Here is a 25400-nt window from a genome sequence, read left to right on the forward strand (position 1 = left end):
ATTTGACTGGAGAATACTGCTGTGTTTCCAAAAGGACTAAAACTGCTATCTAAAACCAATTCTTTGTCAACTAACTCCACCTCGCTCATCTGAACTGCAGAACACAGAAAGTTATCTGGTGACTATTTTCTCCATTCTCCCAATGATGGAATATAACTAATACCATTCTTAAAACACAGGAGAGAAGTTAAATCATTACATACGATGGATGCCTCAGGACATTAGGGCTTAATTCTTTCCAGGAAACAGTCCAAAAGGCACAGATAAGAGATGGTTATCTACCATCAGTATGAATCTCAGCTGCTGTCACTGTGTGACCTTGGGCAAGTTATTGAACTTCCTTGTGCTTTGCAGTAGGGATAATAAACAGAACCTGTCTTAGCAGACTGATCTAAGGATTAAGTGCATTTATACATTTAAAAAGCCTAAGGCAGTGCTTAGCCCATAGTAAATAAACACTCAATAAGGGATAGTTATTGTTAGTTCTAACCCTGTCTCCTCTCCTTAGATTCTCAAGTGGCACTGTTTAACGCCTCCCAGCCCTGCTTTATACCACGGATGATGGATGACAGATTGGAAGGGGCGCCATCAATTCTCATCAAGCTAACCATATGATCACTCATTTGACAAACATTTATTGAGCACCCAACTACATTCTAGTGAGTGTGCTCGGCACAGGAGATAAATGATGAATTGAGGAAAAGACACTGTCCATCTTCATGTCTGACAGGGAAGACAGACAGGTAAATGGATCACAAAACCACAATCTGGTAATAAGTGCTAACAGAACAGGGTGCTATGGGAACACAACTTGGGCCTGGGGCTCCATGGATGAGGGTTTTCCTGAGGAGATGCTATCTGAGCTGGGTGTTGAAAGCCAGGTGGTAGTTGGGACTGTGGTGAAGGGGCTGACAAAAGGGAGGTCACGCCAGCCAGAGGGAACAGCATGCCTGCTGCTTGGGTCCAAGCTGTTGCAAAGTGAAGGAATGTTCTTTGCTCTTTTCTAGAATCTGACAAACAGCATAATTATCCTATCTGCAGTACTGAATGTTCAATGCAGTACTGAATATGCAGCTTCAGCCCAATGTGTGTGACAATTCTGACTCTCCACGCTGATTAGGAACAAGGTTGTTCAGTCACTGGTTTGGAGCAGTGATGCGTCCCGCAACAATGCCTGTGGGGCTCTGAGAAGCTAGGACTGGTGGGATGAGTCTTACATTTATTGTCTTGTTGAAATATTTCCTTTCCTGATACCTGATGGCACGTAAGCCTTTCAGGCCCTGTACTCACACTACTTTTAGGCCTTTTTGTTAGGGTTTATAATTATTCCTGAACAGGTTGCTAAAAAATAGAACAGCTCCTCTTTCTCTGCCATCATGATGTGTGTGGCTGAGTCTGTTCCGCACCATGTCTTTTCACAAGACTTTTAGGATCAAGCAATTCCTGACCAAGAAACAAAAGCAAAATCATCCCATTGCCCAGTGGATTTGGATGAAAACTGGTAATAAAATCAGGTACAACTCTAAGAAGAGACACTGGAGAAGAACCAAGCTGGGTCTCACATACATTTATGCTATATCAGTGTCACTATCATCTTATTGTATCAAGTGGAAAATGTCACCACTATCTGGACCGTTGGACATGTTTTATTAGCAAAATTATTTGTTTATATGCTCTGCACTAATAGATTGGTTCAGTAATAAATATGTGAAACTATTTGTTTGGGGGAAAAAAATTGAACAGCTCCGGGTTCTGATGAAATAAATGATCATTCAAACCCATGTCTTTCCACCCTCCCAGAGTGTTCAAGCTGTTCTACATCGACCACAGCTCCCTGCCTCATCTCAGCCTCGTGAAGAGGAGGGAGACTAAGAGGCAGATGCTCATCGTGCAGACAGAAAAAGAGAGGTGGAGGGAGTGAGAAAGGTGGTTCGCAGAAGAAGAAAGGCAAAAAGGAGCACGAATCTGGACTCTGCTGCATGGAAGCTACCCCTCTGCAGGCCTCATCCTCAAGGTGCCCTTCAAGCTCCGGGGCTAATGGGAAGGAGTCTGGAAGTATGATGCTTCTTGCCTTTGTGGCTGTGCTCTCCCACTACTTTAACAGGCTGCGGTGCTATTTCATAGATATATACTTATGCCCGTATCAAAGATAGATGTGTATGAACTTTATAAACAGGACTAAGTGCTGTCAGCTTATTTTTTGTAGCAGCTGAATTTATGAGCTTTACCCAGAGTGAAGTGCTTATAATTTATCAACCTAGGATGTTTTAAGTAAATAGCACTAAGCACTTACCCTCCCCAGCAGTAACGTAGCTGGAATGCAGTGCTGATTGGGGTCTATTAACTGGGGAAGCATTAAGAATAAAATCTACTGACTGCCATCTTACAATTGGCCAGGTTTACACTCAACCCTGAAACTGCCATTAGTTTTTTTGCTTAGGCAGCCTTCTGCATTTCTCCCAACTTCTTTGGGCCATGCAGCCATCAACAATCAAACCAGCTACATGATGGGAAAAGGCCACAACTAGAAGAAAGAGTACCAAACCTGGCTACTATATGTGAAATGCCTAAGAATTAGAACCCACAGAGAAACCTGGGCTTTACAGAGAAGACTTGAATCTGGAAAAAGCTAAGAGAGAAGCACTATTCCATTTTGTAGAGGTCTGGGGGCTGGATTACCAGGCACACAAGGAATGCTATTTGACTGGCTCTCTACTCCCCAGAAGATGAAAAAGAACTGACAAACAGCATTCCCTTATCAGGGTTTCTTCTAATTAGCTCACAACCCACCCTAGTATTTGCCATAAAAATTGTTTAAAAGCTATCTCCCTTACAGATAGAGCAACAGAAGGAACACACCTCCCCAGACCCAGGATATGTGCCACATGTTTACCATTATTTCAGAAATGGAAAACTAAGAGGGCCGGCCCGTGGCTCACTTGGGAGAGTGTGGTACTGATAACACCAAGGCCATGGGTTCGGATCCCTATATATGGATGGCCGGTTAGCTCACTTGGGAGAGCCTGGTGCTGACAACACCAAGTCAAGGGTTAAGATTCCCTTACCGGTCATCTTTTTAAAAAAAAAAGAAAGAAAGAAATGGAAAACTAAGGGTGACTCTGATTTCTCCTCTCAATGTTTATCTATAACTGACTTTTACAGTCATACCTGGTCTATAAGAACGGATTTATAGAAGACTTGAGAATTTAAGATGCTAATATACCAGATCCAAACCTAAAGACAACTTTCATTCGTCTGTTTTGAAAAAATTGATGTCAAATACCTCAATTTACAAGATAAACACAACAGAGTTATAAAAATGATTTTGCTGTGCAGTAAGTGAATAATGAATTCCATTAAAATCTATTCTGACTAATCAAAGAGGATTTTTAAAAGTGCAGTAATGACAGTATAAAACCAACACCCCCCAATTCAGGATGTGGTATTGCCACATCACAAAAGCAGTTCTTGTGTCTCATGAGTTTAAACTGCAAAACCATCATGCCATTTCCTTTCCACAATTAAAGAATACACCACTCCTTCTCAGCCACTATTTCTCAACATGAAGAAAAAAGTGATTCCCCAAACAGAATTAGAATCATAGCAAAAAAGAGATGCATTTTCTCTGCTCCACCAATCCCAAATCCTGCATCCCTCATCTAAATATGGACAAGAAAATAATAATAATAATAATAATAATAACAATAATAATAATAATAATAAATCTGGGCAAGATCTCACAAACCTGAAAACTCCTCTTTGCAAAAAATCCCAAATCCAATTTCTTGCCCTGTCAGTTTCTGCCATAATCAACCACAGCAAGTAATTTTCCTCTCCCAGTCCTCCAATTGTCTCTGTGATTATGCCAAATCTATTTAAATGATTGGTTTCGTGGCTCTCCTCCAATTGCTTCCTCCCTCCTTCAACCAATTATCCTTGCCTTGTTACAACCAAACCTGTGCCCTCCCAGGTTAGCAAACGTATGTGCTTCCATTTATTCATAACCAGACCTTTCTAAGATTTTCTAAGATCCATTCCTTTATCTCACCGCTGTTCCCCCCAACAACCCCTACCCAATACCATATACGTGAGTCAGTATGCACTTTACACATATGGAAAAATGAGGTGTCTGTTTTTCACCAAGTTTCCTGTCTTTCCTACAATTCTACAGATCACAAACTCCTTGAAGGCAAGTGCTAACACACACACAAACACACACACACACAAACACACACACGCACGCACTCTTTCACACATGCTTTAAGTTTCCCAGAACCCAAGCAAGTGCTATATAATCTGTGGATACTCCATAAATGCTTGTGGTTGGCTGATGATGTTGATGATAATGATGATGATAACTAGATGAGGCTTCTGAGTAGAACAGTCTTCTAAGTAATGATTGCAATGAAGCAAGAATTTATGACACTCCTTATTAAAATTCTAATTGTATAATTAGGCCTTAAGGTATATATTTCCCCCCTTTGGTGACACATACTGATTTCTTCTCTCTAAAAATACCTTGGCAAGAAAATGTAAATCTCAAAGAACCAAAGAAGAAGATTTTCCACAGAACATTAAGAGACTAGTAAGAAACAAATTGCAGCACCTTGGGAAGCCACAAAATGGAGGTTTTAAACTCTGATAAGTCTTTCAACATAAAAATGAACAGTTTTGTGAGGGAGGGGAAGATCTTATATTTGTAGTTTCTGGCATCTTTCCCACTGAAGTAGAGGGTGGTTATAGGAGCAGTAGTGAATCTAGAGGGGAGATCTATATCCTAGACTCCCTCCATCAACCACAAACAAGTCTATGACTTCAGTGAGCCACAGCTCAATTGGGCCTCAGTTTCTTCATCTGTAAATCTCTTATGCCCCATGTAATCCCCAGATTCCATGATGCCATGAATAAAGAAGATGTGCTTCCAAATCAGCTGACAGATGACAAAGCAAAAAGAAACAATACAATTATGGTGCTAAAAAAGCAATACAGTCCTCCGAAAAGCAAAGAAGACATTCTCTATCTTTGGAATATAGCTCACAACATGAGAGCAATCACAGCCCTGTCAAATAGCTATAAAACACCCAAACCCGCTGTGTCAGGCAAGTCATTTAACCTCTTTGGGTCTCAGCTTCTGCAATTGCTAAGTGGTCTTTCAGGATTATCACCACCCTCTGAGTCTACGAGCTTGAGATGGTTCTGTACAAACCATGTAGTACTTTTCTCACTGCTACAGTAATTTTCTATTAATCCCTTACCATACCATTCTATATTTTAAAATAATTTTCAGGGATGTAAATGACACAACATTTAATTTATGTGTGGTTTCTATATTCTTTGCCCTTACTTGTGTTCTGCTATCATGTTCCTTACTCCTAATAATCAAGAGTTGACTGTATAATGATGAATTCTCTAATGTAATAAAAAAATAGTAATTATAATGCCACTGAAAAACAAGTTTTTAACACCTAGCATGCTGTTGATATTCAGCAATTATCAATGATTGCAAATGTTTGAAATACTTAGAATAATAATTCTGCAGAGAGCAACAAATAGGAAACAATCATAAATTCGATACAGATAAGATACAAGCATAAATTTCAAATGCCTAAACATTAGGTAAAACTAGCAGACTATGAAACACAACCCATGACTAAGTATTATCCAACTGATTACTCCTGCCCTAGACATTGTAAAAATTGTAGTTTGTATGTAAAAGACCATTCCTTCAAAAAAGCTCCCAGGGCTGTGTCGGTTCACTTGGTTAGAACATGGTGATAATAACACCAAGGTCTGGGGTTTGATCCCTGTACTGGCCAGCCACAAAAAAAAAAAAAAGTTCCTGGCACACAGAGTTAGAACATAATCCATTTATGCAAACCAGCTTACATAGAACCCAGACCCTAGCCTAAAAAGAAAATTTAAATATTCTATTTCTGTTCTAGCTTGACCTTTTGATTAAGTTTCATGGTCATCAATCATAATGACACTGACTTGAACAACTCTGGAAGGTATAGGTTTGAATGGGCAGAACTGGTAAAAATCTCTGCAGATAGATGAGAACTACTGTGGGCTGAAGACTTTCCAAACATATTTATGGGAATGATTTCATCTCAAAATGAATATGAGCCGGCCCCATGGCTCACTTGGGAGAGTCCAGCGCTGGTAGCACTGAGGCCACGCGTTTGGATCCTATATAGGGGTGGCCGGTGCGCTCACTGGCTGAGCGTGGTGCGGAGGACACCCGATCCCCTTACCGGTCAAAAAAAAAAAAAAATATATACTGGTAAAAATCTCTGCAGATAGATGAGAACTACTGTGGGCTGAAGACTTTCCAAACATATTTATGGGAATGATTTCATCTCAAAATGAATATGAGCCGGCCCCATGGCTCACTTGGGAGAGTCCAGCGCTGGTAGCACTGAGGCCACGCGTTTGGATCCTATATAGGGGTGGCCGGTGCGCTCACTGGCTGAGCGTGGTGCGGAGGACACCCGATCCCCTTACCGGTCAAAAAAAAAAAAAATATATATATATATATATATGAGTAAGATAGGAGGTAAATACACTGTTGGTGAATTTAAAATCACAGATCAGTCCAGATAAGTTTTGTAATTACTCTGGGCTTCAGTTTTATCTGAATGTCAAACTATCAAAACTACTTAAACTAGAAAACTAAAACTGGCAAGGTGAATGGGAAAGTCATAAGCAACATAACTTACTAACAGAGAGTTTTTTGTGTATTTTCCAAAGCTATGTCCAAATTTGACCAGGAAGCAAAAAAAAATATGAGCGAAAAAGTTGGAAGAGGAAAAAGGCCCAGTGTCTTTAGAAATAATGTGCTCTGACGCCACCTAGTGTTATCAGAGTGATTCCTAACTCAGGACAAGCACCTTGAGTCTCAACAAAAGTGACTTAAGGTTTGATTAAGGGATGCCTGATAAGCTCGGTTGGTTAGAATGCAGTGTTATTAACATCAGGTCAAGGGTTCGGATCCCCCTAATGGCCAGCTGCCAAAAAAAGGGGTGATTAAAGATTCGATTAAAGATTTTTTTCCCTGAAGTCAGCACTAGTTTGATAATAAATTTTTATGTGCTAAAAATGTCCTAAAACGTGTGAACTTAGAATCTAAATTAGACAAAGCACAGACAGTAGGATAGGACACATCATCCTGTAACAAACCAGCAAAGCCTTATCACCAGCTGGCTGAATAGATTAGCAGTTTTGAGAAAACTAAATTCTGGGTTTTTAAAACCTCAAATGCTTTAACTTCTGAAATTAAAAATAATCAAGCACCAAAAATGTTCTGGGACAGGAATGAAAAACTAGCACGAATAATTGGAGAAGTCATCAAAAACAAAGAAAAATTTCAAAATGACACATGAAGACAAAAGAACATAGAATAATTAAATACAGCAGAAATCAGAAAAGAATCCTGCTATCACAGTGGATATCAAGCTAAACAGAGATCAATTATATAATACATTACAAAAAAGAAGATCCTTAAACAGGAGTATGGCATAAGGTAAGTTCATTACATTTAGGTGAACTATGGAGTTTAGAAGTCTACAATAATAAAGGTATGGATAACCTGAAAAAGGTTCAAAGAAAATTAAGGAGAAAATTCACAGTGCCTCTAGCATGAGACCCTTCCTCTTTGTTCCTACACTCCCAACTCATGACAACATAAGAAACTGATATTTACCAAATGCTTACTATTGGTCAGTCCCTGGACTAAGTGTCTGTAAAGATCCACCCCACAAATGTCTCAAAACAGCCCTATAAGAAAGATACTATTAGGGCCGGCCTGTGGCTCACTCGGGAGAGTGCGGTGCTGATAACACCAAGGCCCTGGGTTCGGATCCCATATAGGGATGGCCGGTTAGCTCACTGAGTGAGCGTGGTGCTGACAACACCAAGTCAAGGGTTAAGATCCCCTTACCGGTCATCTTTTAAAAAAAAAAAAAAAAAAAAGAAAGATACTATTATTATTCTTTTGCAGATGCAGAAACTGAGGTTTAGAGAATTAAGTGTAAGATCGCTTGGGAAGCAGGTGGCAGTGGCAGAGCTTTTTCAAGTCAACTTACCCCTTCTATCAGGACTCTAGTTCTTATTCCCTAAGCAATTTGCCTTCTGTCCTATAGCAGATTTTCCTCACACCTATGTGATCAAATTCTGAGATGACTTCCTACCTAGCAAGGAAATATGAAAGAGGGAGAGCACAGTGAGCCTCTTCCACCCAGATCACCTAAAACAGTATGTTAAATCTCAGGGCCACTGAAATCAAGTTCTTCCCCTCATTTTGCAGATGAAGAACTAAGGCCTAGAGGGAAAGCACTGATTCACACAGAGGAGATCCACCTGGAAGCTGGCTGTTCACACACCAGTTTAGGGCTCTCAATGGTTTTACACAAGTAACTCCCTGACTGCACATAGGGACCAGACACAAGAAAGTGCACTGACCTCATCTGACCCAGAACCTCCCTCCTGCCTGGCCAGCCTCAGTGCCTGAGGACAGACTATGGACCTTGGTACCTCCTCGATGTTGAGTTTACTAGGTCTTCCGTTCATTCTTGGTCATAGAAGATCCCGATCCCTGGATTCACTAGACCCTTAATTACATCTGCCTAGTTTTTTTGTCCTAGTCTGCAGAGAGTCCCACTGCTTTTAAGGTTTCAGTGTGAGACCATGCCCAAAGCGTTTGTGTTCTAATTAGGTTACCTGTTTCCAACTCTCTCCACCAGGATCCCCAAACATTCCAAGTCATTCTATATGCTGACCACTTTAAATCACACTCCTAGTAAAAACTTCAAAGCTCCCCACTACATCTGATGAATCCAAACTCCTTAATCTGGCTTTCATGGGCCTCCAATATCTAGCCTGGACTTATCAATTCAAATACAGCTCTCCCTCTTTGAATCACAGGGCTTCCATCCATTATTCACCCCACTGAACAGTAATTCTTCTTTCCCACTCAACAGTAATACACCCTTATTTGAGAGAGTGAGAGAGAGAGAGAGAGAGAGATCTTTGTTATCTTTTCATATGTGTCCTGTTTCTCTAACTAGACTACGAGCACCTTCCCTCTTACTATCTTTCTGCATTCTCCAATGCCTTAAATATGGGCTGCTCCAGAACTGGACTATGGGGACATGGAGGATGGAGAAAAGGGTAGACCTTAAAAGAGTTAACAAAAATGAAACAATGTTGTCTGAACAGATAATATGCAACCAGAAAATACTTAACTATAATAAAACAAGCTTCATTGTAGGCCAAAGGCAAGGAATTCCCAGTAGATCATGGATGAGTGAAAAGGATTTACTTATGGAAAATGTCTGTTGATTAAAAAAAGACAAACTAGACACTGACACAATGTAGCAGGAGTTATTAGTCATGTCACTCATCTGGCAAAAATTTAAGCCCCCTACAAGTTCACAAAATGGTTTTCAGATAGTATCACACAACCAAACGCAATAAAGAAAATAACACGATAGACAAATAGTTAAGTTAGGAAGTCCTTTGAAGGCTCTCTTATTTCTACTTTCTTTTTCCTGTTTACCAAATATTTAAGTTCTCTTCAGGTTTCTAAACTTTTTTCTCCTTTCCTCTACTTTGAGCTTCCAATTTGCGTAGCCTAGTGTAGGGGAAAGAGAGCTGGTCTGGAAGAAAGATGACCTGGGTTCAAATCAGCCCCATCATTTAGCAGCTGTGTGGTGACCTTGGACACAAAGAAGAGGAAACTCTTGAGCAGAGCTAGAAAGGGAATGAGCACATCTATGCCAGGTGACAAGTGAGAAGGGCATCCCAGGCAAAGGAAACAGCTTATGCAAAGGTGGAGCAGTGTGAAAAGAACTTGGCACTTTTCAGGAAAGAACAACCAGGACAACAGGCCCAGAGTAAAGAGGGTATGTGAGGAAGAGAAGGAGAGGCTGGGCCGGCCCGGTGGCGCACTGCTACAGAGTGCCGCTTGAGAGCGCGGCGGCGCTCCCGCCGAGGGTTCGGATCCCACATACAGACCGGCCGCTCACTGGCTGAGCGAGGTGCGGGCGCAACACCGAGGGTTGCGATCCCGTTGCCGGTCCCGGTCCGGTATGGGCGCGACACTGAGGGTTGCGATCTGTTGCCGGTCACGAAAAAAGACAAAAAGGCAAAAAAAAAAAAAAAGAGAAGGAGAGGCTGACAAAGGGAATAATAAATGAGAGGCCCTGGACTTATTTCAAACTCTTCTATAATAACCCTCATATGGCAATTACCTTGGGCCAGGTACTATTCTAAGTACTTTACCAAGAATAACTCAATTTTAATCCCTGTAACAACCTTAGGCAAGAAGAATTATTACAATCCCCATTTTACAGATGAGGAAACAAAGGCATGTGAGGGGGTTAAGGAACGTCTCTAATGTCACTCAACTTGTTAGAGGTAGAGCCAGGGATCAGGCTCCCAAATCCATGGTCGTAACCTCTAGGCTGTAACCTCAGCAGACCCAACTTGCCCAAATTTCTTGAAAGCCTTGTTGGGAGGTTCAAATAAGCAACTGCAGGCCTTATTGGTCGTTATCAAGTCAAATGGTGTGCCCATCTATTCATCCATTACCTACCTGTCCTTGTCCTCCTCTTTCCCTTTCAAAATAGACAGTGGCTCCGGGCCGGCCCGTGGCTCACTCGGTAGAGTGCGGTGCTAATAGCACCAAGGCCCCGGGTTCAGATCCCACATAGGGATGGCCGGTTCGCTTACTGGCTGAGCGTGGTGCTGACAACACCAAGTCAAGGGTTAAGATCCCCTTACCGGTCATCTTTTAAAAAAAAAAAAAAAAAAAAATAGACAGTGGCTCCACTGAGACTTTAACCAGGCTATTTATTCTTTCTGAGCTTACATTTCCCCCTCTGAAAATGAGGCTGATGACAGCACCTACATCCTAAGTAGGTCTTGATTGTTGCTAGGTGGTGTTCCCTGCCTCACCCATGTGGGTATTTATTAAATATCTCTTGAACAAATAAATGAGTCACTGGTATAAGTCTCAAATACGATAGTGTGTTTAAAGCATTTAGCACTGTACCTGGCAGTACAGTAAACTGCTATTCCCTACCCTTCCTCCCACAAAAGAGTAGACACGGAGTCCCATGGGGTCCAGTGGACGGCAGCACTGGCCACCATATACCCTTCTTCCTTCTTCACACAGCTTCCCCAACACACATGTTTCATCATTCACAGTCTGTACACGTTCTAGACCTGAGCAGGAGCACCTACACCATCCACAGGAACTGCTTAAACCCCATGGGAGAGCTCAGCAGTGAACAGGTAGAGGACAGCCTCTCTTCTGAAACAAGAATGAAAGTTTCTCAGTGCACTCAAATACTGGACTATTCCTCTGTACGACTAAGCAACGAAATAACTACACTGCCCTCCCAGAGTTTACATCCTCAAAAGAGATCACTTGCCTAAATCTTAGGGAGTTGAGGATTTAAGATCTTACTGAAAATACTGGAGCTGTTCTTTCTGTTTTCCCCTTTTGAAAGTTCTTTCTATTATGGACAACTTATGTCCACTTATATGTTGAACAGATCTATAGCGTTCGTATTTAATCCAATCAAATCCTGCTTGGGTATGTGGAAGCATTTATGCTGCCAACTAATAGGAGAAGGAGACTTTGTTTTCAATTTAAGATGGTATTAGAATCTCTCACAACTAAATTTTGAGAAATTTTTCATATTTGGTTCTTCTTACTGGTACATTGAACTATTAGAGTAAATTTCCAGCCTAGATAAGAAATAACATAACTGTTTAGCCTCCTGGCAAATTACATTCAGCACCTACTTCCTCAAAATGACAAATATCAAATCTTTCAAGTGGAAAAATCTTCCAAAGCATCATGCCAATTGTGCAATGCAGCAAGTAGTGCAAGAAAGAGACTTTCTCCCCATCTCTGCAGCAAAACCTCTGAACTTATTAGCATAAGGTAACATGACTCATATGTTAACTTCCACTGGTTCTGAAATTCACTCCTTCTTGGAAAGCCACTTACATTTGACCTCAGTAAAGCCAAGAATTCCAGAAGTACCATCTCCCTTCTTTTTTCAAAATGCAACTTCAATCTCCTTGCATCAGCACCTTACTCAGTTAATGTACAATATAAAAATAGGGCAGGAGAGTAAAACTAATAGTTTCTCCTAGCTCTATCAACATAAATCAAACAACTATTACTTTTTTTTTTTTTTTTAAAGATGACCGGTAAGGGGATCTTAACCCTTGACTTGGTGTTGTCAGCACCACGCTCACCCAGTGAGATAACCGGCCATCCCTATATGGGATCTGAACCCAGGGCCTTGGTGTTATCAGCACCACACTCTCCCGAGTGAGCCACCGGCCGGCCCAAACTACTATTACTTTTAACAGAATATTAGATCATTTACAAATAGGAATCTCCACTAGAATTCAAGGTTCAGTGAGATGCAACAGCTTGACAAATCAAACAGGGCAGTGCTCACAGTGATGCAAGCCTCCTACTCTAGGTCAATTATAGGCCCTTCTATTTCTTCCTTTCTGCCAGGCACTATGCATTCCACAAATCCTTATAACAACCCTGCAGGGTCAGTAATATTAGTCCCATTTTGCTGATGTGAAAACTGAGGTCCAGAGAGCTTAAATATCTTGACCAAGGTAGAAGTAGTTTAGCTGGAATTCAAGCGCAGATCTGTCTTATTTCAAAGTCCATGTATTCTCTACTACTGCTCTACTATTCAAAGTGTGGTCCCTGGACCAACGGCACTGGCACCACTTGCAAGTTTGTTAGAAATGCAGAATTATCAGTCCCACTCCAGAACTACTAAATCAGAATCAATATTTTACCAAAATCTCCAGGGCATTGATAAAAACCTTAAAGTTTGATAATCTCTGTACTATACCAAATGCAGAAGCCTCTCTGAATGTCACTTTTAACCTTTTCAATGATTCTCAGAGGGGTGAGAGTAGGGGCGCAGGCGGGGGAAAGGGAGAGAGGAGATGAGAGGGCATTTTCTCCCAGGGACAGTTGGCAATGTCTGAAGACATTTTTGGTCTCAACACCAAGGCAGGGTAGTGGGGAGCTGCATCTACTGGGTAGAGGTCAGATATCCTGCTAAACCTCCTACAATGCACAGGACAACTCCCCACAACAAAGAATTAACCAGCCAAAATGTCAATAATGCCAAGGTTGGGAAACCCTGCCGTAGCTGATAATATTGTTCATCATCTTTGGGTCTGGCATCTGTTTAAAGAAAAAATAATAATAAGTTTTTCCTGGCAAAATTACGGCTGAAGAAATGTCATACAATCCAGTCAAGATGGTGGAATAGACAGTCCCCAGTGTCACTCTCTCCCAAAATCAACCAATTTACAACTATAAAAAGCAACAACAGCCAAGCTGGGGCCACTAGAGCTCGGGGAAGAGGAGGAGAGACCTATGAAGTGCATACAGGTGAGAGAAGCCACAATGAAAGAAAGAAAAAACCACTCCAACCATTTCATGCTGTGGCCAGTTTAAGGCTGAAGCTGCTGAGTGCACGGAATGGAAGCCAGCAAAAGCCGCAGCTGTGCCCTTCAGATGAAGTTGCTTGGAGGCGGCAGGGGAGAAGAGGGCCTTGGTGGCCCCCAGGCCGGCAAGACCACTAATAGGGTTCCTGTGGACCCACATAAGAGCAAGGAGCCACAACAACTGAAAGAAAGGAGCCACTCAGAGGCCGGTGAGTCATCGCAAGGGACTAGCACCCGACCCATCCCATGGGAAGTGTTTGCAGCATGGGCGGTTTGCAGGTGGGCCCACCGGGAGAACACTGGGACACCCCAAGGAGAGCTGACTGGCACCCCAATCAGCGAAGGACCACTCAGAGATGACTGATCAGGAATATAGAATTGTGTGGGTGCAGTTTGATGAAAAGACTCAGGCCAAAATCAGAATTTCTATGCAATCCAGGTGCACTGGGTCTCTGGAGAGCTGGAAGTACCTATAAAGTCAACCATTAAAACCTGCACAAGGGCCAGCCCGGTGGCAAACTCGGTAGAGTGCGGCGCTTGGGAGCGCGGTGGCGCTCCCGCTGACGGTTTGGATCCCATATAGAGACTGGTCCGCTCACTGGTTGAGCGCAGTGCGGGCGCAACACCGAGGGTTGCGATCCCATTGCCGGTCGCGGTACGGGTGCGACGCCGAGGGTTGCGATCGTGTTACCAGTCACGAAAAAAGACAAAAAGGAAAAAAAACCTGCACAAAAAGCCTTCCCTAGGGAATCAGCAGCAAAGCAGCAATTTAGCTAAACCACACAGCTCAAGTACTGTTCCCCATTTTAAGAAGTAAGCAAAGGACAAAAAATTAGTTCCAGCCCATGCACACCACCAGCACCTCAGGGCCCACCCAGGGACCTGAGACATGGAGCCAGGGACCAGACCCCCCACACACACACAACCAGGCACACCACCAGTGCCAAGGAGCATGCCAAAAACATCACCTCCACGTGGGTGGCCCATCACAGCCACAATAACCACGGCTGCCGCAAAAGCAGCTAGACACCACAACACCATGCAGATGGTCTGCTAACCACTGGAGTATCCTGACACAAGGAGAGTCACCAGCAGAGACCAAAGAAAAGAAGAGGATGTCTCTCTCCACAAAGCCCATTCCAGAGTGACAGAAGAATCATCTACTCTACTATAATATTGAGAGACCTGAACACACCTCTCAGCATTGGACAGATCATCTACGCAACAAATCAACAGAGTAAACATTATTCTTTCAGAAGGAGAGAAGAAATCTAGGGTAATTAGAGGTGGGAGTGGGAGGGAGAGGGGGATGGGGAGAGATTGGACAAGGTGCATAAAGAATAAGTACGATTTGTAACAATATATATGCTAGTAATATTGATTTGATCAACATGTTAACATTGAACCCCCAAAATATGTATAATCAACTATGATTCAATAAAAATTAAAAAAAAAAATAGAAGGGCCGGCCCGGTGGCGCACTCAGTAGAGTGCGGTGCTTGGGAGCGCGGCGGCGCTCCCGCCGAGGGTTCAGATCCAATATAGAGACCGGTCCGCTCACTGGTTGAGCGTGGTGCAGGCGCGACACCGAGGGTTGCGATCCCGTTGCTGGTCACGGTACGGGCGCGACACCGAGGGTTGTGATCCCGTTACCGGTCACGAAAAAAGACAAAAAGGAAAAAAAAAATAGAAATGTCATACAAAACCTCTTTTCCTAAGGGACAGTCTCTCATACTCTCTCACATTAACTCAAATCAGAGGTCAGCAAACTATGACCCACAGGACAAATCCAACCTGTCACCTGTTCTTATGCAGTCTGAGAGCTAAGAATGATTTTTACATTTTTATTTATTTATTTTATTTATTTATTTTTTTGTCTTTTTATCTTTTTCCGTGTCCGGCAACGGATCGCAACCCTCAGTGTTGCCCCCGTACCGGACCGGGGACTGGCAACGGGATCGCAACCCTCGGTGCTGCCCCCGCGCCTCGCTCAGCCAGTGAGCGGGAACCGGTCTGTATGTGGGATCCGAACCCTCGGGCGGGAGCGCCGCCGCGCTTCCCAAGCGGCGCACTTATCCAGTGCGCCACCGGGCCGGCCCCTTTACATTTTTAAATGGTTAAAATATACATACATATTTTATCACTTATGAAAACTATATGAAATTCAAACTCCTGTGTCCATAAAGTTTTACTGAAACACATTCATGCCCATTGTTTACATTTTGTCCAAGGTTGCTTTTTTTTAAATAGCTTTATTGAGATGTAATTCACATACCTTAAATTCACCCATTTAAGTGTACAATTCAATGGAATTCACCCATGTAAGTGTACAATTCAATGGTTTTTAGCATATCTGCAGAGTTGTACAACCATCACCATAGTCAATTTTAGAACATTTTCATCACTTCAAAAAGAAACCTCGTATACTTTAGCTTTCACCCCATAGCCCCCACCTGCTTTTCCCAGCCCTAAACAACCACTGATCTACTTTGTCTCTACAGATATTCCTATTCTAGACCTACGTATGAATAGAATCACCTGTGTTCTTGTGTGACTGGCTTCTTTCACTCCGCACAATGTTTTCAAGGTCCATCCATGTTGTAGCATGTATTGGTACTTCATTCCATTTTATTGCCAAATAATATTCCGTAGTATCAATATACCACATTTTGTTTATCCATTCATCAGTGGATCGACAGTTTCCACCTTTTGGTTATTGTGAATAATGCTGCTATGAACATTCCCATACAAGTTTCTCTATAAACATATTTTCATTTCTTTTGATTAGATATCTAAGTGTGGAACTGCTGGGTCATATGGTGTATTAGTCCGTTTTGTGTTGCATAACAGAATACCTGAGACTGGGTGATTTATAAAGAAAAACGAAATTTATTGCTTACAGTTTCTGAGCCTGGGAAGTTGAAAGTCCATCTGGTGGTCGTGACAGCGACCCAGGGGTCTCACATTGCAAGATGGTGGAAGCAGAGAGAGCAAGAGAGAGAGAGAGAGAGACAGACTCTCTTCTTTTAAAGCCCTCAGAACCACGCCCCTGACCACCATATTTAATGCATTCACTACAGCATGGTGCTACAATCCAATCACCTCTTCAAGGCTCCACCTTTCAATTACCATAATAGGATTTCCCACCCTCTTAACAGACACAGTGGGGGCTAAGTTTCTATTACATAAAACTTGGGGAATACAATTCAAGCTTCAAGGACTGGCCCCTGGCTCACTTGGGAGAGTGTGGTGCTGATAACACCAAGGCCACAGGTTCAGATCCCTATGTAGGGATGGCCGTTTGGCTCACTTGGGGGAGTGTGGTGCTGACAACACCAGGTCAAGGGTTAAGATCCCCTTACCATTCATCTTTTTTAAAAAATTTAAAAAATAAAAAAACAATTCAAACTTCAGTGAGTTTTGGGGGGACATAATTCAATCCACTACATATGGTAACTCTGTTTAAGTGAGGAACTGCCAAACTGTTTTTCAAAGTGGCTGCATCATTTTACATTAATGTAATTACAATAATTACACCAGCAGTGTATTAGGGTTCCAATTTCTCCACATTCTTGCCAACATTACATGAATTTTTAATTCTGGTCATCCTAGTGGTTGGCTCTCTTTGTGGTAACATGGTATCTTACTATGTTTTTTATTTGCATATACCTGATGACTGGTGATGTTGAGTATCTTTTCATGTATTTATTGGCTATTTGTATATTTTCCTTGAAGAAATGTCTATTCAGATCTTTTGCCTGTTTTTATTTATTTTATTTGTTGCCCATCTTTAAATTGGGTTATTTGCCTTTTTATTACTGAGTTATAAGAATTCTTTATGTTTTAGATATAAGTCCCTTATCAGATACACGATTTACTAATTTTTTTTCTTTTCACTTACTTGAAGGTATCCTTTGAAGCACAAAAATTTTTAATTTTCGTTGTCTAGTTTATCTATTTTTTGTTTTGTTGCTCATGTCTTTTGTGTCATATCTAAGAATCCCATGCCAAATGCAAAGACATGAAGATTTATCCCTATGTTTTCTTCTAAGAGTTTTATAATTTTAGCTCTTATATTTAGGTCTTTGATCATTTTGAGTTAGTTTTCATATATAGTGTCAGAAACAGGTTTAATTTCATTCTTTTGCATGTGTCTATCAAGTTGTCTCAGCACCATTTTTTGAAAAGACTATTCTTAGTCCCCTAAATGGTCTTGGCACCCTTGTCAAGAATCAGTTGACCATAGATGTAAGGGTTTATTTCTGGACTTTCAATTCTATTCCACTGATCTTTATGTCTGTTTTTATGTTAGTACCATACTGTCTTAATTATAGCTGTTTTGTAGCAAGTGTTGAAAGCAGGAAGTACAAGTCATCCTGCTTTGTTCTTTTTCAAGATTGTTTTAGCTATTCTGGGTCCCTTGCAATTTCATATGAATTTTATTTTTTTATTTTATTTTATTATTATTATTTTTTAAAAAGATGACCGGTAAGGGGATCTTAACCCTTGACTTGGTGTTGTCAGCACCACGCTCAGCCAGTGAGCGAACCGGCCATCCCTATGTGGGACCCGAACTCGGGGCCTTGGTGTTATCAGCACCACACTCTACCGAGTGAGCCACGGGCCGGCCCTTTCATATGAATTTTAGAATCACCTTGTCAATTTCCACAAAGAAGTAAGCTGGGATTCTGACAAGAATTGGGTTGAACATGTAGAACAATTTTCAGAATATTGCCAACTTAACAATGTTAATTTAATTCTTATGGTATGAACAAAGACTGTTCTTCCATTTATTTAAATGATCCTTAGTTTCTTTTAGAAATGTTTTAGTTTTCAGAGTGCAAGCTTTGCACTTCTTTTGTTAAATTTGTTTCTAAATATTTTATACTTTTTGATGTTATTGTAAATGGAATCTTAATTTCATTTTCAGATTGTTTATTGCAAGTGTACAAAATTACAATTGAGCTGGCTGGTTGGCTCAGTTGGTTGAAGTGTGGTATTATAACACCAAGTCAAAGATCTGGATCCCCTTACCGGCCAGAGAAAAAAAAGACAAAAAAAACCCACCAATTGATTTTTGTATATTGATGTTGTATCCTGCAACTTTGCTGAACTCATTTATTAGTTCTAATAGTTCTTTAGTGGATTCCTCAGAGTCTACATACAGGATCATGTTACCTGCAAACAGAGATAGTTTTACTTCTTCCTTTCCAGTACTGATACTTTTTATTGTATTTTCTTGCCTAAGTGTCCTGGCTCAAACTTCCATTATAATGTTGAATAGGAGTGGTAAGAGTGGACATCCTTGTCTTTGTTCCTGATGTTAGGAGTAAACACACATTCTTTCATCATTAAGTGTGATGTTAGCTGTGGGTTTCTTATAGCTGCTGTGTATCAAGTTGAGAAAGTTCCCTTCTATTCCTAATTTGTTCAGTTTTTTTTTTATTATTAAAACAACTGGATTTTGTCGAATGCTTTTTCTGTGTCTATTGAGATGATCATATGATTTTTGTTTTTTATTCTATTGATATGATGCATTACATTATTTACATTAACCAATTTTCTGAAGTTAAACCAACCTTGCATTCCTTGAGAAAAACCCACTTCTATATGGTGTATAATTTTTATTTTATTTATTTATTTATTTATTTATTTTTTGGTGGCTGGCCATACAGGGTTATAACACCATGCTCTAGCCAACTAAGCCAACCAGCTAGCCTTTTTTTATATGTTGCTAGATTTGGTTTTCTAGTATTTTTGTTGAGGATTTTTGCTTCTATATTCATAAAAGATATTGGTCTATAGTTTCCTTTTCTTGGGATGTCTTTGTCTGAGTTTTTCTTTTCTTCCCTTCCCCCTCCCCACTTTTTTTTTTGGTGGCTAGAGAGTACAGGGATCAAACCCTGGACTTTGGTATTATCAGCACCATACTCTAACAGAGCTAACCAGCCAGCCCTTTGTCTGGTTTTGATATCAGGGTAATGCCAGTCTCATAAATTAATTGGGAAGTGTTCCCTCCTCTTCTATTTTTTTGGAAGAGTTTGTGAAGAATTGTATTAATTCTTCTTGAAATGTTTGGTAGGATGCAGTGGTGGAAGCCATCAGGGCCTCTAATGGAGAGAGCCTGGGCTTTTCTTTGTAAGTAGTTTTTTTTTTTTTTTTTTTTTTTTTTTACTATTACTAATTTAAGGTCTTCACTTATTATAGGTTTATTCAGATGGTCTCTCTTCTTGAGTCAATTTTAGTAGTTTATGTCTTTCTAGGAATTTGTCCATTTTATTTATCTAATTATTTGGCATTCAACTTCCCATTTTACTTTTTTGTTTTATGTCTTTTCTTGTTCCTCTATTACTCCTTTACTACTTCTCTTACTTTGAGCATTTTCTTTTTTTTTTTTTTTTTTCCGTGTCCGGCAACAGATCACAACCCTCAGTGTTGCCCCCGTACCGGACCGGGACCGGCAACGGGATCGCAACCCTCGGTGTTGCCCCCGCACCTCGCTCAGCCAGTGAGCGGGAACCGGTCTGTATGTGGGATCCGAACCCTCGGCGGGAGCGCTGCCACGCTTCCCAAGCGGCGCACTAGCGCAGTGCGCCACCGGGCCGGCCCACTTTGAGCATTTTCTAATAAAGCATTTAAATTTCTTTAATGATTATTTCATGATTTTAGTTGTTGTATTTTTTTTTAGTTATTGCTCTAGGGTTTACCATATAATCCTGACTTATCAGAAGCTGCTTCAGATTTATACTAGCTTAATTCCAGGGTTATATAGAAACATAACTATACGTAGCTCCTTTCCCCCACTTTTTATGGTTATTATTGTTATACACATTACATCTATTAAACTTACATACCAACAATACATTGTTATAGTTATGATTTTACCATCTGTAGTCATTTCCTTGGCCCATTACAGCTTTACTTACACCCACCTACTTTGTGCTGTTATTGGCAAATATATTATACATATGAGGGTACTTCAAAAAGTTCATGGAAAAACAGAATTAAGAGATAATACAAATCTTTTCATGAACTTTTTGAAGAACCCTCATATATTACATGTCTATCTTATAACCCCACAGTACATTATCTACATTTTTTTTTTTTTTTTTGTCCTTTTTGAGACCGGCCACACTGCGCTCAGCCAGTGAGCGCTGTGAGCATACCGGTCATCCCTATATAGGATCTGAGCCCGCGGCGGGAGCGCTGCTGCGCTCCCAGCGCTGCACTCTCCCGAGTGCGCCACGGGCTCGGCCCATCTACATATTATTTTATATAATTGTTTCTTAAATCAGTGAAGGAGAAAATATGCCATATATCCTCTTCTATAATTACATAATTATATTTACCAGTGTTCTTTGTTGTTTTGTCTGCATTTGAATTATAGTCTGGTGTCACTTGATTTCAGCCTGAAGAATTTCCTTTAGTATTTCTTGTAAAGTGGTCTTCAAGCAATAAATTCTCTCTGTTTCTGTTTATGTGGGAAAGTCTTCATTTCACCATCATTTTAAAATGTCTACTTTATCTATATCCAGCTTTGCTAGACATAGGATTTTTAGTTGACAGAATTTTTTCTTTGAGCACTTTGAATATGTTATCCCACTGCCTCTGGCCTCCACGGTTTCTGTCAAATCAGCTGTTAATCTTATTGGGTCTCTCTTGTAAGTGATTAATCATTTTTCTCTTCAAGCTTTCAAGATTTTCTTCTTGTCTTTGACTTTCAGCATTTTATTATGATGTGCATCTCTTTACTATTTTTGTGTATCTCTCTGTATTTATCCTACTTGGAGTTCATCGAGCTCTCTGAATATATAGGTTAATGTTTTTCAGTAAATTTGGGAAGTTTCATCCCTTATTTTTTCAAATACTGTTTCTGTTCCTTTTACTTTCCTCTCGTTCTGTTTCTGTTCCATTATTCACATGTTGGTGTGCTTAACGATCTCCCACATTCCTCTGAGGCTCTGTTCATTTTTCTTCATTCTTTTTTTCTTCTCTATTCAGCTTGCATAATCTCTATTAATTTTCCACTTCACTAATTCTTTCTTCTGCTACTTCAATCTACTATTGAGTCCCTGTTAGTAGACAACTTTTTTACTTCAGAATTTTTGACTCCAGAATTTTCATTTGGTTCCTTTTTTAAAAATTCCTATCTACCAATATTTTATTTTATTTTTATTTTTATTTATTTATTTATTTATTTTTAAAGATGACCGGTAAGGGGATCTTAACCCTTGACTTGGTGTTGTCAGCACCACGCCCAGCCAGTGAGCGAACCAGCCATCCCTATATGGGATCCGAACCCGGGGCCTTGGTGTTATCAGCACTGCACTCTCCCGAGTGAGCCACCGGGCCGGCCCTCTACCAATATTTTATATTCAATGCAAGAATGTAATCATTCCTTCACTTACTTTTTTGTCATCATGCTTTCCATTAGTTCTGTGAACATATTCATAATGACTAGTTTGAAGCTTTTTTCATTAAATCTGACCTCTGGCTGCCCTCATAGGCAATTTCTGTTGCCAGCTTTTTTCCACTGTATGGGTCATACTTTCCTGTTCCTTTGAATGTAATTTTTTGTTGGAAACTGGACATTTTAGATTATATATTGTAGCAACTCTGGGGACTAGTCCCCCCCCTCCAGGGCTATTGTTATTTATTTATCTGTTTGTTTAGTGACTGGCTGGATTATTTTAGTGAAATCTATTTCCTCCCCACAGTGTTAAAGCCTATGATATTGCTCCTCAGGAAGGTGCAGCTTCAGGTATGTGCACAGTCACCCTGGATGACAGTGCTTTTGGTAGAGCTCTCTTCATTTTCCTTGACCACACCCAGCTGTTGAACTCCACTAATTACAGCTTATTTTTCTATTATTTTCAACAATGCCCTGAGGCCTAACTTGTTCTACAAACTAATCCAATCAAATTATGGCTGTTTTGAGAGAACCATTCCTAAGGTCAATGTTTGATATTTGTTCTAACCCCAGGAGGGCTCCTTGCATTCTTATTCCCCCATTATTTCCAGCAGGCTGTATCTTCTTTTTTTTTAAAGATGACTGGTAAGGGGATCTTACCCCTTGACTTGGTGTTGTCAGCACCATGCTCTCCCAAGTGAGCTAACCGGACATCCCTACATGGGATTCAAACCTGTGGCCTTTTTTTTTTTTTTTAAAAGATGACCGGTAAGGGGATCTCAACCCTTGGCTTGGTGTTGTCAGCACCATGCTCTCCCAAGTGAGCTAACCGGACATCCCTACATGGGATTCAAACCTGTGGCCTTTTTTTTTTTTTTTAAAAGATGACCGGTAAGGGGATCTCAACCCTTGGCTTGGTGTTGTCAGCACCATGCTCTCCCAAGTGAGCTAACCGGACATCCCTACATGGGATTCAAACCTGTGGCCTTTTTTTTTTTTTTTAAAAGATGACCGGTAAGGGGATCTCAACCCTTGGCTTGGTGTTGTCAGCACCATGCTCTCCCAAGTGAGCTAACCGGACATCCCTACATGGGATTCAAACCTGTGGCCTTTTTTTTTTTTTTTAAAAGATGACCGGTAAGGGGATCTCAACCCTTGGCTTGGTGTTGTCAGCACCACGCTCAGCCAGTGAGCAAACCGGCCATCCCTATATAGGATCTGAACCCGCGGCCTTGGTGTTATCAGCACCGCACTCTACCGAGTGAGCCACGGGCCGGCCCTGGGCTGTATCTTCATCAAATCTCCCAATTTGCCTCTCACCAAAACCTCCACAGTTCTCAAGAGTGCCCTTAGGCATGAATTTCTCCACCCTGTGTTGTAAATGAAGTCAATTCCTTTGGGAAGAGATTAGGAGATATCTGTTTTAAGGCCTGTTTCTCCCCTTAGGCAAAGTCTCTGAGCCAGGACTCTGGAGCTGGGGAAGGGGATCTTAGCAATCTTATGAGTGATATCCGGCTCCAGAAACTGAGCCTTGGTGGTAGGGGTTAGGAGAGACACACTAGCCTGAGGTCTTAGCTTGCCTCTCTGGCTGTGGAACCACCATCTCACAAGCCCAAGCTGGGGCAAAAGCAATTGGGATCCCAGTAATCACAGTATGTCCCACCCAAGGTACAACCCTATTCCACAATTAGGGACTGGGTGGAAGAAGGGAGCCTCATCTTTCAACTGCACTCACTTGGGACTCAGCCTCAACAACAAGTAGTTCTAGGCAGGATGAGAAATGCTGTAGTCCTGCTCCTCCTGTGAACAAAGCCCTCTGACTGGGAGCTGGGGGAGAAGGAGCCCTGTGCTGTGGTTTTAACAGTCTGGAGTGGAATCTCCACTTCACTAAGCTAGGAGTGAGGAAGGAGAGAGTGGTTTTGGTTCAAATACCCCAGCCTCTTCCCTTTCTTACCAAATTTTCATAGATTTTCTTGCATACATGTTTCTTCACTTGTTGTTTGCCCTTAGGTCCACTTCCAGAGGATTTAAATAGTGTTTTAAAAAATAATTTTCACCAGTTTTACAGGGGACTGAGTCAGTGGAGCTCTGCTGTTTTGCTGGAAGTCAATCCTGTGTAAGGCTGTTTTTGTGTTACAATGGTAGAGCTGAACAATTGAGTAGTTCCAAAAAGGGACCCTATAGCCTACAAAGCTGAAAATATTTATTACATGGCCCTGTACAGAAAAAGTATGCCAAAAGCTGACTTGGGTTACTACTGCCAATGCTGTTGATCCACAAACCACACTTTCAATAACAAGAACTTAAAATACTTGAGAAGCAGTACTACACTGGTTAAGAGCTTGGTTCAAAACCTCACTTCACCACTTACTAGATAAATGGTTTGAGGTACCTATCTCATTGGGCTATTATCGTGCAGATTAAATGTGCAAGTGTGCGTCACTTCGAAAGTATCAACAAATGACAGCTTTTATCATCATGCTAGAAACCGTATGGAAAGGAAATATAAGACACCATCTCCTTTCTCAAAGAGCTTTAAGAGTTTTTTCCAGAATCTGTAAGCTTTGGAGGAGGAAAACAAGTATAGGCTTTCCAATAAACAAGATGAAACTTTTAATACTGGCCACATAACAGTATTACCTAATAAAATTTAAACAAAAAACTCCCTAGAGTTTCAGCTTATGCCTAGCTTAAGCCTGACAGTGAAAACCAGAATTCGCTACTACTGAAGCTTCCAGCCTCTTCCAACAACAATGAATGAAAACAAACCTCAGGAAGTGTTCAACCCAAAAGCCCTACGAAAAATAGCAATTTTCTTTAACATGAGGACTTGGGCCTAGATGTTCGCTTCCGGTTCTGACCGTCTGTATCCGTGCCCAGAAGATGATATAAAAAGGATCCCTCAAGCTTCCACCTCGACTGTCACCGCGGCGAGGGAAGCGCGCCCGGGCCCCGGGCCCTGCGAGCAGGGGAGACGCCGAGCTCCCTCTCGCCGCAGCCCGTCGGGGCTGCCGGCCAGTTACCTCGCAGTTGAACTCCATCTCGGCGTCCATGGTGACGATCCGCACGGTGAACGTCTTGGGTTGCTTCCTTTTGAGCGAGCTGAAGCTCATGCGGGAAGCGATGGCCCCAGCCATGGTGCGGGGCTCAGGCTCGGGACCTTCACGTCCCGAAGCCTGTGCTCTGGGCCTGTTAGCCCCCCTGGAGGAGCCGCACAGGCCTCAGGGCCACCATGGTGGCCGGCCAGCCGGCCTGGGAGCGGTGTGGGCGGCGAGGGTCCCCAGCGGCCAGCATGGACCGCGAGGACCCTGCCCCGGCAGAGGAAAGGGGAGTTGGGGGGCGGGCCCTGACGGCTGCAGGGAAGGGACGAGAGCCGGGATCGACGGGGCGGGCGCGGCCCAGCGCTCCGGGACTCAGGCCGGAGACGTCGGGGACGCTCCGAGACAAGAATCCTAGACGGCGGCTGCCCAGACCCGGCGCGCCT

The 25400-nt window shown here is 41.8% G+C and overlaps 1 protein-coding gene across 6 annotated transcripts in view; it reads right to left on the reverse strand.

Annotated features, from left to right (window-relative positions):
• Positions 1-25400, reverse strand: part of NF2 (neurofibromin 2 (merlin)) — an 83449-nt gene extending 58049 nt beyond the window's left edge. For 3 of the 6 annotated variants that reach the window (XM_008575540.1, XM_008575534.1, XM_008575536.1), the window contains exon 1: positions 24940-25330. In XM_008575540.1, the coding sequence (XP_008573762.1) occupies positions 24940-25053 (114 nt within the window). In that variant the 5' untranslated portion in view covers positions 25054-25330. Of the gene's footprint in view, positions 1-24939 lie in introns of all 6 variants that reach the window. The other 3 variants (XM_008575537.1, XM_008575538.1, XM_008575539.1) reach the window with 2 other exon arrangements.

Source organism: Galeopterus variegatus, unplaced genomic scaffold (genome assembly GCF_000696425.1).
Source record: "Galeopterus variegatus unplaced genomic scaffold, G_variegatus-3.0.2 Scaffold1204, whole genome shotgun sequence".
NCBI classification, from domain to species: Eukaryota; Metazoa; Chordata; class Mammalia; order Dermoptera; family Cynocephalidae; genus Galeopterus; species Galeopterus variegatus.